We start from the raw sequence: 18,000 nt of genomic DNA, 5'->3' as shown, positions 1-18,000 counted from the left end.
CTTTGCAACCACCCACCAACACCATACCAGCCAACAACTATACCATAGCATCCACTTAGTAATATCTTAGCAATGAACTTCTGTACTGTACCAACACATTTGCAATCCCCCAACAATAACTTAACAACTAACCAGTTATCACAGTAAATACCTATCTGCACCTTTGCAACCACCCAACAACACCTTACCAGCCAACAACTATACCATAGCAACCATTAGCAGTGAACTTCTATACTGTGATAACATCTATGCAATCACCCAGCAATAACTTAGCAACCAACCAGTTATCACAGCAAATACCTTCCAACATCTCTGCAACCACCCAACAACACCTTAGCAACCAACTTGTACACTGTAGCAACACATAAGCAACCCCCATAGGTGCAACACCCAGCAACACCTTCACAGCCAACAACTATACCACAGCAACCACTTAGTCACATCTTAACAATGAACTTATATACTGTTGCAACACCTTAGCAACCTCCCATTAACACCTTACCAGCCAACAACTATACCATAGCAACCACTTAACAGTGAACTTTTATACTTACACATCTATGCAATCACCCAGCAATAACCTAGCAACCAACCAATTATCACAGCGAATACCTACTAACATCTAAGCAACATCCCAGCAACACCTTACCAGCCAACAACTATACCAGAGCAACCACTAAGTAATATCTTAGCAATTAACTTCTGTACTGTACCAACACACTTGCAATTACCCAACAATAACTTAAAAACCAACCAATTATCTCAGCAAATACCTATAAACACCTTTGCAACCACCCAACAACATTTTACCAGTTAACAACTATACCATAGCAACCACTTAGCAGAGAATGTCTATACTGTCGCAACATCTATGCAATCACCCAGCAATAAGTTAGCAACCAATCAGTTATCACAGCAAATATCTTTCAACCCCTAACCAGCATGTTTGCATCATTTAAATCTGGAAGCTCTTTGCATTGTTTACATTGTGTAAATCCCGTTACAGCCAACAAATATACCACAGTTACCAGTTAGTAACGTCTTAGCAAATAACTCTTACACTTCGCAACATCCTACTAACACCTTCACAGCCAGCAACTATACTACAGTGACCACTTATTAACATCTTAACAATGAACTTCTATATTGTAGCAACACCTTAGCAACCACCCACCAACACCATATCAGGCAACAACTATACCATAGTAACCACTTAGCAGTGAACTTCTATACTGTCGCAACATCTATGCAATCACCCAGCAATAACTTAGCAACCAGCCAATTATCACAGCAAATACCCACTAACACATTAGCAACATCCCAGCAACACCTTAGCAACCACCCACCAACACCATATCAGGCAACAACTATACCATAGTAACCACTTAGCAGTTAACTTCTATACTGTCTATATGCCTTTGCAATCACCCAGCAATAACATAGCAACCAACCAGTTATCACAGCAAATACCTTTTAACACCTCCACAACCAGACAGCAACACCTTAGCAACCACCTCCTACACTGTAGCAACATCTAAGCAACCCCCACAAGTGCAATACTCAGCTACACCTTCACAGCCAACGGCTATACCACAGTGGCCACTTATTAACATTTTAACAATGGACATCTACTCTGTTGCAACACCTTAGCAACCTCCCAGCAACACCTTAGCAACCAACTCCTTCACTGTAGCAATACCTTCCCTTTGCAATCACCCAGCAATAACCTAGCAACCAACCAGTTATCACAGCAAATACCTTTCAACGCCTTTGCAACCACCCAGCAACACCTTAGCAACCAGCTCCAACACTGTAGCAACACCTACGCAGTCTCTTTCCAGCACATTAGCAACCAACAAGCAATGTCACATTGCTGATCTGTAGGAACTGCACCCTCTGCCCAGTATTGGTATTACACTGTTCCTAATAAAGAGTGTATATAAAAACACAAGGGAATAAAATACAGGAAACAGAGAGACGGAGAGAGAGCAGTAATCTGCATGGTCAGCATTGTGTCAGCATTAAAGCAGGCGTTTGATTGTTGTGTAGGGAATGCTGGTGTATTTGCTGGACATGCAGGTCAGTGGGTTCATTTCCAGCCTGTGGAACTGGTTCTGACCTACAGGAGGCATAAGGTTTTCTTGTTTCCTTTATTACAATGTTGCTTCAGGGTGAAAAAAAACATTATCATCACTTTACTGATGCAGTGATACAGAAGCATCAATCTCCATGTCATTTAGTAGGCAGTTTAAAACCTTGTTCTAGGGAGTAGCAGCAAAACAAAAGTAAAGTAAAGGAAATTAATTAAATTTAATTAAATTACAGTCAGATGCATGGCATTGATTGTCTTGCCTGACAGTGTGGTGTTACTTGATGGTTGCTTTAATGTAACATTGATACATCTCAGATTTTTATGCTATTAAATTATAATTATAAATTGTTCTAACAGTCGCATAAAATGCAGTGTGTTAAAATGGCAATAATATTATTTATTGCACACATTTCTTAGACAAAATATTGTGCAAACAGAAATAGTTATTATTACAAGACTCTTATATAGAACACTGTATCTGCTTTGAGTATAGAAGGTGTGCCCCTTAATTCAGCATCTGATGCTAATCTTGTTTTTCATGTTGCAAGATGGGTATCTCATATTACAGCACTTTAATCTCAGGTTCTGTGGTGGGCTGTCTTCGGTGGTCTTTCTGGGGCTGGTAATGTCATCCCTTGTGACAAAATTAGGCTAAGAATGGATATTTGATATGGCGCCCTCCAATCTGGTGCTGGAGTAGAATTGCAGAGTCATGCCTCACCCTGTGTTGGCTCTACCAGAACATCAATACTGTACAGAGGGAGGAATTGAGGAGAAAAGAGTAGTCTTTTAGGATGGTTCCCAGCTTTAAATGTTGCAGAATCTGGTGCAAAGCACATGTGGTCTTACTTTCATTAGTCAGTTTCATAAGAAAAGAAATATCTTCAGAATAGACGAGAGGTGATGTCGCAGTCATCTCGGAGGAAGCATTAAATACAGCCTGAGAAAGAGACAGAAGGGTGGGGACATGTATTTAGATACAACATCTTAATGTAGGAGACTGTTTAGGATGCCTGCCAGCGGCGCAGGACAGAAGGGAGGGGCACAGCTGGGAAGGGGCGGGGGTTGGGGGTTGAAGAAGGAGAACAGAAGGAGAGTGAGAGGGCGAGGATGGGAGGATGGGACACCAAGCATCAAGGAGGCTGGCTGGAAGGTGTGGCCTGGAACACGTACAAGAATGATGGATGGGTAATGAGACGATATCGGAGGTCCTTGGGCGAGGGAGGGCGGAGATATAGTCAGCTCTAGGGTATAAAAACCCTGGTATGCCTAACTTGGATGTCCTGTTGCTCCAGCTCTGACCACTGCCTCCCTCCAAAACTCCAGTGAAAGGTAAAAAACCCAGACAAGGACAAGGAGAAGACGATAAACCCATTCGAGACGTCCAACCATGAGCCACTCCACCGTCCGCACCTCGTACCGTCGCACCTTTGGTGCCCCTGCATCCTACTCCCCGCTTCCATCCCGCCTGCCCATGTCCGGAGGCCGCTACCTAAGCTCGGCACCTGCTTCCATGCCCACTCGCAACGTGGGCTACCGGGCACGCTCGGGCACCCCAGTCTCTGCCCCCCGCCTGTCCTACGACAAGGTGGACTTCTCCGTGGCCGATGCCATCAACCAGGAGTTCCTGACCACTCGCAGCAATGAGAAGCAGGAGTTGCAGGAGCTGAACGACCGCTTCGCCAGCTTCATCGAGAAGGTCCGCTACCTGGAGCAGCAGAACGCCGGCCTCCAGCTGGAGCTCAACCAGTACAAGGGCAAACAGCAGCAGGGGCACCCCAATCGAGCCAGTGAGATGTGCCAGCAGGAGATGAGGGAGCTGCGTAACCAGATGGAGCAGATCGGGAAGGAACGGGACCAGTTCCAGGTGGAACGGGACAACTTGGCCGAAGATCTGGCCTTGCTCAAGCAGAGGTGGGTACCAGTGGGGTTCTCTTTTTTGAGGGGTTTGGGTTGGGTAGGCTGGATTTAAAACCTGAAACTTAAAAGCCGAGAACCTGTTGTTGCTGTCAGAGCTGCGTACCAGTGGCATACACACCTTTTTTATCTTAGGTCGTAGGGTTCTAGAGATTTAGATAGTCCTGAAACAGGGTTCCTTAACACTATTTAGTGCTGGATTGAAGGTTTGGAACTGAGGCCAGTGAGGTGAAATTAAACCCGAAAAACGCCAAAGACTTGTGCGTACCAGGGGCGTAGGCATCTTGACATCTTAGCACTAAGGGTACCATTCTAGATAGGGTTTTTAGAACAGGGTTTTTTTTTTAACATTTTAAGTGTTGTGTTATGCAAGAAAACCAAAAACAATTCAAGGTTTGGGATTGGAACTTGACTTCTCCAAATGTTAGATACTAAGCCCAAAAATCCAGACCAAAAAGATCTGTCGTCACCCTCGTAACAGCGTAACAGAGGCGCACACATTTTACCACTTTATCACAAAGGGTTTATCTCTAGATAGTCCTGAAATATTTTTTTTTGGATACTTTTCAACGCTGTATCGTATCAGAAAACTAAAAATCATTCTTAAGGTTTAAAGAATCATCACTGATTCATCATAGAGGAGAAGAATCAAGTAACCATGTTATTCCAGGGTTCTTAAGTAAAGCCAACAATTGCTCTACAACTCTACAAAGGCTCCTTTGCATTGGTAGGAAACCTTAAGTGCTATATAGAATCACTTGCATAAATGCATAAATAGATGTTTGAGATGTTAGAACCCCATATAGAAGCACTGAAGGATCCTGTGTTGGTAAGGGTGCGAGTCTCTGACCTCACAATGACTAATTTTGTACATCTTTAGAGATTAGATTAGATCAGATTTGACAGCCATTTCCATTTAATTCGATTATTTTGGATCAAAACAAATTGTCCTGTCAATATAATCCAAACAGTAATGTACAGAGGATGTTTTTTTAGATTTTTATTTGAAAACTCTTAAAAAAAGCATACTTTCAATTATTATCCAAAATACAGCTAAATCATTACCTTTAAATCATGATTAGAGCATATATATATATACTTCTTCAGGCTGTTATTGTGAACAAGAACTGTTGTACAATGTACTTAATGATTCGCTTCCACTACTGTGGGAAATCACAGTTTTTACATATGAATAAACCAACTGTAAGACAGTTTTAATAAAGCCCAAAAGCTAGTTTAATATAAATAGTTTCTTCAGATACACATATCATTTTGAATGTCTTCTGTGGTTTTATCAGGATGAAAGAATTACTTAAATTACTAGCCAAGTAAAACCAGGCCATTTCAAAAAACAGTTTTAATACATTTTTATATAAACTAAACTAATCCAAATTAAACAAATTAACAAGACACTTATTATATGTTTACAAGATGGTCACTTTGTGCAATTTAGATCATATCTTATTCAATCAACGTTCACACACAGTTTAACACAAAGAACTTTTACACACAAAGCTTTTAGCATTTTGATTTAACAGCAATAAAGAGATAAGCAAGAAAGGCTGTATGTACTCTTGCTGGATCCAGTTTAGTAGCCCAGTGGTCAGTCAGAATCAGGGTGTGGTGATGGGAATTCTAGATGGTCCAGATTTTTATCTGCAGATCCAGCCTCCCTTAACACACACACACACACACACACACACACACACACACGGGTGCAGTCCATAGTTCCCAGAGGTATAATCATCAGCTGGGCTTTGACTGCAGCCTGTGGATGGGGTGGGTAGGTGGGTGGGTGTGGCAGGCACTGGGAGGAAGGGCACTCAGAGACAAAGCAGCAGCAGTATGGACCGCCTCCATCATCCGCCTCCATCATCCTGCAGTTTACACTGTGATCTCTCACTCAAGCCTGAGGACCACCATGTGTTTAAACCCAGATACAGTAATAGAGTATCATACCTTCAAATCCCACGCCTGCAGAAAGAACCCCACTCCTGCTGACTCATCCAGAAACACATCAGTCCAGTCATTCTAACCACTTTCAGAGCTTATTCAGTTTCTGCTGACTCACTGAACGCCACTGAACTGTGTCATCATTTACTCATTAATAAAATAAAGGCTGTGTGTAAAGCAGATTAGACTCAAATCAGTTCAATCATCACTTTTTTAACATTTACTTTTAACAGCATAACTACTCCCACAAAAGTCTGTACATTTTGATTTGTGTGAATCAAAGTTAAAAAATAAGAATTGAAGAAAAGAAAAGAACAAAAGCAAACATCACATAAAACTATTATAGTGCCACCAAATAGGTAAAGAATAACAACTAAAAAACATGTTCTAAATAGTACTAATAAATTGGACTTTCTATGTGAAACATGCATAAAAAGTTCTGTAAAAGGTTCTTAGACATTTTAACACTTATTATATAGTTATATTGAAAGGAAAGCCATATTTACCATAGTACCATAGGCCTTGCCCTTTAAACCCATATGTGAGGCGAACACACACACACACACACAAATGCACAGACATACAGGCTTAATGAGCACTCATGTCTCATCTGGGTAGAGTTTCCATGTTTTACCCTAAAATTGTCCAGGTGTGTGTGTAGGTCTTAGTTTGTTTGTGTGTGAGTATACCCAATGCAGTCCTACTGGATGGTCATGTCCAGTTAAGAGTATGCTGTGCATCATTGCCTCTTCTGTGTAAAATGTGAATGGAAAGAATCCTTGGGTATTTTCATTTATTCATTCATTCAAGCCTGGGTATCAAAGCATTAAATAATTTTTGCAATACATACATTGTCCATTATATGGCATTTTTCAATGTTTTTAAATAACAGTAAAAACTAGCAAGTCATATAACTCCTCATATAATCTCCTTATACAGGGGTAACAGGTTCAAATGTGGAGGGTGGATGAAGAGTGGGTAGATGGGGGGTGGTGAGGCCGAGAGAAGGATGGAGACAATGGGCTGGGAGGAATTGGAAAAATCAATGTGGGCCCATTATAGGTGTTGGGTGTCCTGGGCCTGTGGGCTGGAGCCAGGTACCCTATTAAGAAATAAAGAATTCCTGCAGCAGTGATTGAATAAGAGCTCACACACACTGGCCACACCCTTTTTCCTTCTAAGTATTAAATCATATTAGAAAACTGGAACTCTGTTTAAAAATAAACCCAAACTACAAACATTAAAACCACTTTACCAAAAAACTGCCAAGGCCTCCATGGACTGTTCCAAGACCTCTAAAGTTGTCCTGTGGTATCTGGAACCAAGACCAACATTAGAGGCAGATTCTTTATTTTTAAGTTAAGTTGTAAGGTGGACTGGGCCTCCATGAGCATCAATAAGCCTTTGGTGCCCATGATCCTGTGGACCTCCTTAGGTCTTGGACATCCATGGTCCTCTTGTTGCTGGTTCACTGTTTGTCCTTCCTATTTGTAGCATTTTTTTTTTTTTGGTAGGTACTGATCACTGCACACCAGGAATACCCAACTAGACCTGCTTTTAGTAATGTTCTAAAGATGTTCTTACCCAGTCATCTAGAACATCATATTTTGATTCCTGTCAAAGTATGCAACTGAATCTTCACCTTTAGACCATGATTAAATGATATCCACACTAGTCCAGACTGTTATTGTAAATAAAATCATGTCCTTAATGACTTGCTTGGTCAAACCATAATATGATAAAGTTTTAAGAGGACCCCTGAGGATTACAATGGGAATTAACTGTGTTTGTGTACATCAACACTATTAAAAAAAAATACAGTTTCAGTATGTTGTAATACAGTTTTATTATGCTGATATTAGGCTTCTATGGTATTCTGGTATTCTATGATCATGGCTGTTCTGCTACGACCCTGTTACTGGTTCATTGATGGACACCTTTGGTTTGTATTGACCACTGCATACCACCAGAACCACCCCATAAGGCCTGCCTGATGTTCTGGAGATGTTCTGAATCAGTCATTGTCTAGAACATTACTGTTTGGTTCTTGTTAAAGTGTCTCAGATTGGTGTGTTAAAGTGTCTTATGCTTGGCCTTTTGTCAATTCTTCAAAAACTAATTGTTCACTTGCTGCCTAATATATACTGAAGATCCACCCTGTTATCCACATTATTCTGCATGAGGAGAAGAGGATGGCCACATTTGTTTACTTTATGGAAGAATGTCCGGTGCAGCCGCGGATCATTGATATAGATGACACCCACATTGATAATATAATAAACGTACAGTATAAGTAATATAATACTCTCAGTTAGTTACAGGGTGTCAGTAATTAAAAGATGAGGAGAATTTTGCTTGAACAGCAGGGTTTTGAATGCAGTACAGAAATATACATACATGGTATTGAGGAGTTCCAAACACCCATATGTCTGCTCTTACCATAGATGATAAATCATCACCAGAACATCCTTACCCAGAGATACGGGTTCTTGGTTCCGAAGCTCCAGTGAAGCGGGTTGTGCTATGACAGTAAAATACTGCAGCAGGCTTTTAAGGTGTGGTCTGGAACAGACGTTACGTAATCAGGGCTGCAGTATAATATCATCCAGCATGATTAAATTGCTAAATTCACTTTAAACCGGGGCATACATATGTGACCTCCACAGAATGCTAAAGCTAATTTACTGAATTTGCTGCAGGGTTCGCCCGACCCCCCGCCTCCTGTCTTGGCTCAAATCCTTTTACTGCCCGCCACATTAGCTAATTGATCTTCGGGCTCGGTGCCAGCTGGTGCCTCGTTTGTTATAGCGCTGAGACCCTGACAGCAGGCCAGACGCATATTGACGCGAAGCTACTTTAAAACCTCCCCCGACAGCAAGGGCCGAGAAACAGGCCCACACTGTGAGTTTACAAAAAGGGAGAGAGAGAGAGCATACAGTACATCTAAACAGGCTAATACTATTGACTACATGTTTGTGGGCGTGTTCTCCTCCTTTAATATGTTAATATTTATCTGTATTCTTCAGAAAGTAAATACATGATTATTTATGTTTAATAACATATTTTTTGCATAGTATTTACGTAGTAATGTCAGGGTGCACAAAAACACAAAGACAAACAGGAGAGAAACAGAACATGACGAAAATGTAACAAGTAATTCGATTTACTTACTTTTACTTTCATTTTCCATTACATTATTATTGATGTGTAATTGTAATTGTACAGTTTTACTCAAAAAGTAAAAGTAGCATTTTCTGCATTTTTGTCATTTTACAAATTTAAATTAATTGACATAATGAAATAATAAAATTACATGAAAACAGAGAGGTGGAGTGGGAGAGGGGGATGAGGGTGAGAAAGTAAAGGTGTATTGTTTAAATGAACAATTAAACTACATTAGTAGACAATTTTTTTGTTTAAATTCGTTCTAAATGGCTGTAGATATTTTCTTAACAGTATTATTTAAAGGCAGATGCTATTTATACTTAAGCCTATATAGTAATATCACACAATATAAGTAGCTACATTTAGTGTACTTAGCATATGCAGGTAATATCTGCACTAAATGTTCATAGTATTTTAATTATATATACACATAGTATAAATAGTATATTGCTGGTAAATTCCAAGTACAAGGTTTGATAGCAGACTGCTTAAACATAAAAAAAAAACATATTTACATAATTGGCTAGATAAGTGGTAGCCTCCAGATACAGCAGTTTGATATGGGAAATTCTGGATTTTCTATTGGTGGGCTATAGAATATGGTGGGTTTTATATATATATATATATATATATATATATATATATATATATATATATATATATATATATATATATATATATATGTAGCCTATTAGTACAAATAGCCAGGCTGTACAGAGTGTGCTGTTTTCACTTAGTGCAAATAGACACTTGGTTATTGAAATGCAATCACGTTATATCGCAGTATTGTATCTCATAGTAAAATTGATTTACTCTTTATACAACACATGCTTTATTTCTTTACAGGCTGGATGAGGAGGCGCAGAAAAGGCAGGATGCTGAAAACCAGCTGGTCCTGTTCCGAAAGGTGAGGATGACATATGTGTCACTGTCATAATTATCTTAAGAATTCATTATTTTCTTGGGAATAATTTTGTAAATGTAACAAGCCTGGGAATTTACATCTTTTTATCATCAGAACCCTTGTCTATGACCAGCAGAGTTTATCTAATTTCCCACTCTGTTAATCGGAATGTCAAATCAGACCATTACCAGTTAATGTTTATGATTATTATCACCAAACCAAAAATCATTTACAGTGAAAGTGATCAGAACTGATAATTCATAAACATATAATAGTTTTAGCTCGGAACTTTTTAAAGCAGCCACCAAACAAATGTTGATTTATTGAGTTTTGCTTGCTACAGTAACGTTATGCAAGTGATTACAAATAATAGATAACAGTGTTCCTGTCTGTTTGCAGGATGTGGACGATGCCACTCTGGCCCGTTTGGAGCTGGAGAGGAAGATTGAGTCACTGATGGATGAGATTGAGTTCTTAAAGAAGGTGCACGATGAGGTAAGCTGAGTCACATTCTCAGACTGACCAGGTGATAGGTGTATTTACGTCAATTTAATACATTTCGTACATCAAGGATGTATCAAAGACCCTCCAGTCTGATACTCTGTTTATTATATATTATTGGAGAGGCACACATTTAGGAGAGAATGAAACAAACCGCAAATCTCTCTAATAATGTATCTTACCACAACATACAGAGCATCCATCAAATGCTAAAATACAGTAAATACAAAGTGTTGCATAAAAGCCCAACAAAGCAAATCAAAGTAGTACTTTATTCTAAGCAAGATACAAGTTATATAACTGTCTCAAGGATTTTGTATTCTATTCAAACAGGAAATCCAGGATGTGCAGGTGAGCATTGAGACCACTCAGCAGATGAAGATGGAGGTGGAGGCCACAGCTCGTCCTGACCTGACTGCAGCCCTTAGGGATATAAGGTCCCAGTATGAAAGCATTGCAACCAAGAACATGCAGGAATCTGAGGAGTGGTACAAGTCCAAGGTGAGTCCAAGGTTAATACATACTGGCTTCCTGCTCTAGCTGCAAGCCAATCTGTAACACCACTCACAGTAATATAGTAATATAGTTTGCTGCAGTTCAATACATTACAATACGCTGCATTATTAAATTTCTAATAAACCATAGACATATTGTCACTGTCAAATAGAAAACTAGATCTCCAAAACAGCAACTTTACAGTAGAATGATAAAAACGTTTTAACTTTCAATGGCAGCCAATGTAAAAATAGTTTATTTTAGGTCCTTTTTTGGACAATTTCTGTTGGTCCATTCACCAAGGGGCAAAATGTCTGGCTTTGTCAATTGTCATTTGTAAAAGATGCCTAAAACTAGCTACCTACACTAGTACCTCAACAAAGTCAATAAAACAGCTTTTTGTAGATAGCTTGTGTTTGTTGATATCGATATTGAATGATAAGTCCACCTAGTCAAAAAGCATCAGATTTATGTATCACTAATCCCATAGCTATCTTAGACTAGCTTAGCCTAGCCAGGGTATTATGCTAATCAATATGTGCTACTTAGTGTCTCTGTGCATTCACACACCAACAGTTTCATATAATAATTTCATGTTTTTTTGTGATCATTCTGTTTTTCTCTGGTGCATTATACAATCTACTAACAATTTACTGACAAGACAACACGAATCCACAGCTCTACCTAACCTAGCTAACACATTAGCACCCATTCCAACAGTAGAAAAATGACACATAAAACATAATTTTTAAATTAAAATGTCTTGTCATATGCTACTACTTGTCATATGCTACAGCTAACACGTTAACACATATTCCACCAGTAGAAAACTCACAAACAGCATATCTGCTTTTATTAAAATGGCTATTTATTTGTAATAGCTACAGTGCCTGCCACTGGGGGTTTATGTATGAGTTAAACAGAGAGCACTGTGAAACACACAGCCCCTGAAACCTGAGGGCATTTGAGATTAAAAGATGTAATCTAGCTGAAAGCTTTTGGCACAGATTTAAGTTTTATACTGGTGGAACTGGCACTAATTTGTTAGTTGGGTATCCAAGCTAACCATCTAAAAGGTTTTAGCCAACTAAGTAGAGCTCCCTTCAAAACAGTCATCTATTAAAACACAATTGGACTTTACATTCAGAACTGTGCACAGGTTGTGTTAGTGCTAGTCAGCCAGTCCCAGACTCTGACCTCAACATTGTGGCTATATATTTTATGATCAATTTTGTGAAACCTTGGAATAAAAAGCCTGGCCGACATATTGGTTCAGACAAGATTGGTCTGTAAACAGACAACCAAGCATCTAGAGTTTTTCATCTTCTGAAATCTTCAATCTTCATGAGATAATGGTGTTTTCCACCATGCTGTCCAACCACTTATGATCTTCTGCAATTTTATCCTGCAGGTTTCTGACCTGACAGATTCTGCGAAGCGTAATGCTGATGCCATGAGACAGGCCAAGCAGGAGGCCAACGAGTTCAGGAGGCAGATCCAAAGCCTCAACTGTGATATCGACGCTCTCAAGAGCACGGTGAGTGGAGATACACTGCATGTCCAAGTATTTGTGGACAGCCCTTTTAATATATGCATTCGGGTATTTTGCGTCCAAGTTGCACCCATTGCTGACACAGATGTGCAAATGCACAAACGCACACACAGAGTGTCTATTCTCTGTAGAGAAAGGAGTATGGACAATAGAATAGGACAAAACTCTATGGTAGATCATCTATAAACATGAACCACCTATTAGCATCATGCCAGGCATAGGTAACAGGATAAACATTTTTTTATTATATTATTTCTAATTTTTAACAATTACCCAACCCACTCATTAGGACTCCCCCTGCCACTAGTGATGCCCCAACACCAGGAGGGTGAAGACTAGCACATGCCTCCTCTGCTACATGTGAAGTTAGCCACCGCCTCTTTTTCAAACTGTTGCTGATGCTGCATTGCCAAGTAGCATCACAGTGCTCTCGGAGGAAAGCGCAGCAACTCTTTTCTGATACATCAGCTCACAGATGATCAGCTTGTGCTTGAGCTTGTGCCATCTACCCACCCAGAGAGAGCAAGGCCAATTGTGCTCTCTCAGGGCTCCGGTAGCCAATGGCAAGCTACATGAACAGGATTCGAACCAGTGCTCTCCAGATTATAGTGGCGATAAACTCTTTTCTCAGAACTCTTGTCACAGAATACAAACAAATCCTGTAGAATCTTGTAGAAAGCTCTTCTTTGACAGTTGAGACAGATACTCCAAGAAACTATGATTAAAAAGGTGTCCAAATACTTTTGACCATAGAGTGTAATGTATAGTGGAGCATGTCCAAAAGTTTGTAGACACCTGCTTGTCCAAAATGTTTTCTAACATGAAGAAAAAACATTATAGAATTGAAGTACTTTGTTACTGATCTACTGGTATAAGAGCATCTACTCTTCTGGTAAGGCCTTGGCTGATGTTGGAACATTGCTATGAGGATTTGATTGCATTCAGCCGCGTGAGAGTTGTTAGCTAGTGACATCAGGTACTGGTACTGATGTTATGTATCGTCCTACAGAACGAGGCTCTGGTGAGGCAGATGAGGGATATGGAAGACCAGTTTGGATTGGAGGCCGGGAACTACCAGGACAACATCACGCGCCTGGAAGAGGAGATCCGCCACCTGAAGGACGAAATGTCCCGTCACTTGAGGGAATACCAGGACCTGCTCAATGTCAAGATGGCTCTGGACATCGAGATTGCCACCTACAGGAAGTTACTAGAGGGAGAGGAGAGCAGGTAACTAATAAAGTTCCTCCTACCAGAACCCATTCAGAACCCATTCATGTCCTCTATGTCTGATGTGTGTTTATCATGTTCCTGCAGAATCGTGGTTCCGATCATGACATCAATGGGAATGCGCAATGGAAGTAAGTTATCTACAATGTTTATCAGATCTCTCTCTACAGTCCCAATCCCACCAGTCTGATTAGATGTTTTATTGTACTGGTTTCACACCATGACTCTTATATCTGTTATTCAGTTGACTTTGACCAGCCTGCTGATGTTAGACAAAGCAAGAAGGTTGTGATCAAAACCGTTGAGATCCGTGATGGAGAGGTCAGTCATCTCATTTAATTTTTTTTTCAGTGCTGCTGGAGTTTTTAAACAGTGTGTTTAATCACTCTCTGTCCTCTACTCTATTACACACTCCTACCTACAGTAGCTGCTGCTCCACCTTGTAGATAAAAAAAAGGCAGAGACAAAAGTTCTGAATCTGTTGCTGCACAGTTTGTGTTGGAAATAATGTAGTTAATTATCAGTGATAACAGCTTGCTGTCCACAGAACACTATAAGTGGATTATTCTCAGTGTTTAAAAACTCCAGCAGCACTGCTGTGTCTGGTCCTGTGGGGTCCTCACCACTGAAGAACAGACAGGGTAAAGGAGGATAATAAAATACGCAGAGAAACAGATACAGGACTGCAGTCTGTAATTTCAGAACTAGAAAGTGTTCTACATTATCAGTGGAGCTAAAAAGAAATAATGGGTGTAGAAACAAAAAGGTGGTCATAATGTTATGCTTAATTGGTGTATGTAATTTTGTCTTCATTTTTGGTTGTGTAATTTCTGCAATTGTAAATATATGGTACAATGTGTTGAATTATATAGTTGTCCAGTATTTTAGATCATAGCATATCATGGATCTGGCTTGAAACTCACTTAATTACTTATCAATCTCAAACACACATATATACATACCATATTTTTCCAGTCAGGTTGTAAGGAGCAGTAAAGCCACTCTGCTGAAGTACAGCATTATAAAAGAGATTCAGTTCTCCAATTCAGAAGTGAGTATTATGGGACTGTTTCCTGCTGCTAACCCCGGATAACACTGCTGGAGTAGCATCAGAATTAGCTGCTAACCACAGCGCTAACTCTTTTGCTGTTCAGAGGTGAATATATCAAACTGTTGTCTGCGTGTTTACCTTGTTAAAACAAGCTACTTGGGACAAACCGCTAGCTAATATCCCCCTGGCTTACTGTAACTCTTTGCCGGGTAGCATAGCACTAGCGGTTAGCCGCTAATGCTAATGCTCCAGCTTTAGTGGGAAATCTGGAAATCTAAGCTTACTGTAAATAAATGGAAGCACTTTTCTCACCCAAATAAACAGTTTTCAGAAGAGAAATCTGTGCAGATTAACATCCAGCGCTCGTTTGACTTGTCTAACTCATCTGATTTTTTTTAAGAATTACTGTTTTGTTACTGTTTTAATTTAGCTTAGCTTTACTGGGTGGCGAGACCTGCTGAATTAAAAGGAAAACGTGGTGACACCCCTGTTCTTACTACTAGTTACTAGTTACTAGTGTTGCATAAAATACGCCTTATAATTCAGTGCGCCTTATGTATGAAAATAGACCAGAAAATAGACGTTTATTGATAGTGCACACTTTAATCCGATGTGCCTTATAGTCCAAAGAATACAGTATTATGGATGTAATAGTATGTATAATTGTAACAAGCTATCAAGATATCAGGTAACAGTTATTTATAAGTGATTTTTAAGCCAGATTCATGATAAGCTATGCATCTAAAAATACTGAGCAACTATAAAATTCAACACATTGTACTAAATATTTACTGCATATTCTGTATTTTCTGTGCATCTGTGTACTGTGCACCAAACCGTGACTCAGAGAGTTGGTTATGAGATTTTTGCATGAACAGAAAGTAATGTACCTTCTGGACCTGAGCGCTAAATAAAACTGCTAATACTGTATACCATTACCAAAATATGAAAGTGGTTCTCTTATGCAATGTACCTTTGTAACTTTGTAATGTTTTTGTTCTCTGTTTAGGTGGTGAAGGAGTCTAAGAAAGAGAAAGACGCCCCCCGTGATGCCAAGATCACCCGAGAGTCCGACCGGGATGATTAGAGCAGGACGTTTGCGGCCACTGGTTCCATGTTCCAAAACTGAGGAGTTGAGAACAAAAAAGGGAGGATAAAATAAAGATGACACAAACATTAAAGCTGCTTATGCCTATCTACTGTAACTCAATGCTGACAAAAAAAAAACAGGATTGAAAAATTGAGAAATTGTTCAAATTATTTCTACACTTTCTTCGATACTGTGATCCTAAACGGGATAGCCGACACACTTCAGCGAATCTCACAACGCAATGGTGCTAACGTCCTAGTCTAATCAGCCTTAAATCGCTCACAGTACATCTGATACAGTCTACAGTTCAACCACTGTTCAATCTCTTTAAATGTAATCTAACATATTCACTCCAGCACACAGCAGTCAATACAGTTCACAGTTGGGACGTTTTAAGAAAAACAGCGAATTTACACCAAATAAAATCACGTCATCTTTTATACACCAACTGTGGCCTTTATTTACAGCAGAACTTTACTGTTACCACTGATATTTAACTCAACTACTATATGATTAGTGGACACTGAGCTGGTCACTTACAGCACTTACAACCCCCCCCCCCTCCCCCCGCACTCACTGTCTATACAGAAAAACTGCCAGCTCACTTTCCCCTATAGCTTTACTGCAGTAGCATTAGCCTAGCGCTTTTAGCCGTTTTGTGATGTTTAAAGTATTAAAGATTGTATAATGGAGGTGTTAAAGGTTCTGTCCTCAGTTGATGATCTTAGCTAGTCTAGATCACTGTGGTTTAGGATACTGAACTAATCTGAAAGAAGGCCTCAGTCATTTCAATCCACAGAACTTGAATGTGTTTTCTGCTGCAACCTCGTGCAAAACCAAATAAAGTGATTAAGAACATAAGGCTCCACTGGTGTTGTTTTTTTAAACTAGGATAAAACACATATATACATACATAGACAGCTCTGTAAAAGGGACCACTCTAGTTTCTGAATGAGTTTATTTAATTTTGCTATTTATAGAGTAAAATCAACATTGTTGTCTTATTCTATAAACTACGGATAACATTTCTCCCAAATTCCAAATAAAATATTGTCATTTAGAGAATTTATTTGCAGAAAATGAGAAATAATAATAAAAAAAAGATGCAGAGCTTTCAGACATCAAATATTGCAAAGAAATCAAGTTCATATTTATAAAGTTTTAAGAGTTCATCAATATTTGTTGATATAATCCTGGTTTTAATCACAGTTTTCATTTATCTTGGCATGTTCTCCTCCACCGGTCTTACACACTGCTTTGATAACTTTATGCCACTCCTGGTGCAAAAATTCAAGCAGTTTAACTTGGTTATGATGTTGGTCTTGATTAAATTAAAGTTTTCAATTTTATACATATATAATATATCCATAGTGGCTTGCAAATGAATTCATGCCTCTTGAACTATTTCATGTTTTGTCACCTTACAACCACAAGTGATAGAGCAACACAACATAAAGTAGCACATAATTGTGAAGTGGAACGAAAATGATACACAGTGACGTGTGACGTGCAAAAGTATTTATCACCCTGTATTCAGAAGCCCCCAAATAAAATCCAGTGCAATCAACTGGCTTCAGAAGTCATTTAATTAGTTAATAGAGTCCAGCATTGTGTAATTTAGTCTCGGTATAAATACAGCTGTTCTGTGAAGGCCATGCAAAATGCTTTTTACAGACTCTCTCCATCCAACCTCACTGAGCTTGAGCTATTTTGCAAAGAAGAATGGGCAAAAATCTCAGTCTCAAGATGCACAAAGCTGGTAAAGACATAGCCAAAAAAACTTGCAGCAGTAATTGCAGTAAAAGGTGTCTTGAAATGGGGGGGGGGGGGTATCATTTTTGTTTCACGTCACAATTATGTTCTACTTTGTGTTGGAAATAACTTAAAATCTTAAATATATATATATATATATATATTGGTTGGACAATGAAACTGAAACACCTGTCATTTTAGTGTGAGAGGTTTCATGGCTAAATTGGAGCAGCCTGGTGGCCAATCTTCATTAATTGCACATTGCACCAGTAAGAGCAGAGTGTGAAGGTTCAATTAG

At 39.3% G+C, this 18,000-nt stretch overlaps 1 protein-coding gene across 1 annotated transcript; it reads left to right on the top strand.

The window, feature by feature from the left end:
- Positions 1-3,293: 3,293 nt before the first annotated feature.
- prph (peripherin) lies at positions 3,294-16,811 on the top strand. Its single transcript, XM_007248304.4, has 9 exons — positions 3,294-4,006; positions 9,974-10,034; positions 10,431-10,526; positions 10,866-11,033; positions 12,439-12,564; positions 13,589-13,809; positions 13,897-13,940; positions 14,054-14,130; positions 15,870-16,811. The coding sequence occupies exons 1-9, from the start codon at positions 3,483-3,485 to the stop codon at positions 15,945-15,947; spliced, it is 1,395 nt and encodes a 464-aa protein (XP_007248366.3). The 5' UTR covers positions 3,294-3,482; the 3' UTR covers positions 15,948-16,811.
- Positions 16,812-18,000: the final 1,189 nt, after the last annotated feature.

This window comes from Astyanax mexicanus, chromosome 24, assembly GCF_023375975.1.
Source record: "Astyanax mexicanus isolate ESR-SI-001 chromosome 24, AstMex3_surface, whole genome shotgun sequence".
Lineage (NCBI taxonomy): Eukaryota > Metazoa > Chordata > Actinopteri > Characiformes > Acestrorhamphidae > Astyanax > Astyanax mexicanus.
Note: the sequence above shows the minus strand (reverse complement) of the source record. Positions and strands in the feature narration are given on the sequence as shown.

Bases quoted from the DNA above. Each gene is read 5' to 3' on its own strand.
- prph (XM_007248304.4), top strand. From the start codon at position 3,483: ATGAGCCACTCCACCGTCCGCACCTCGTACCGTCGCACCTTTGGTGCC. The intron at 13,941-14,053 runs GTAAGTTATCTA...TCTGTTATTCAG, and splicing joins AATGGGAATGCGCAATGGAA to TTGACTTTGACCAGCCTGCT. The intron at 14,131-15,869 runs GTCAGTCATCTC...TTCTCTGTTTAG, and splicing joins TTGAGATCCGTGATGGAGAG to GTGGTGAAGGAGTCTAAGAA.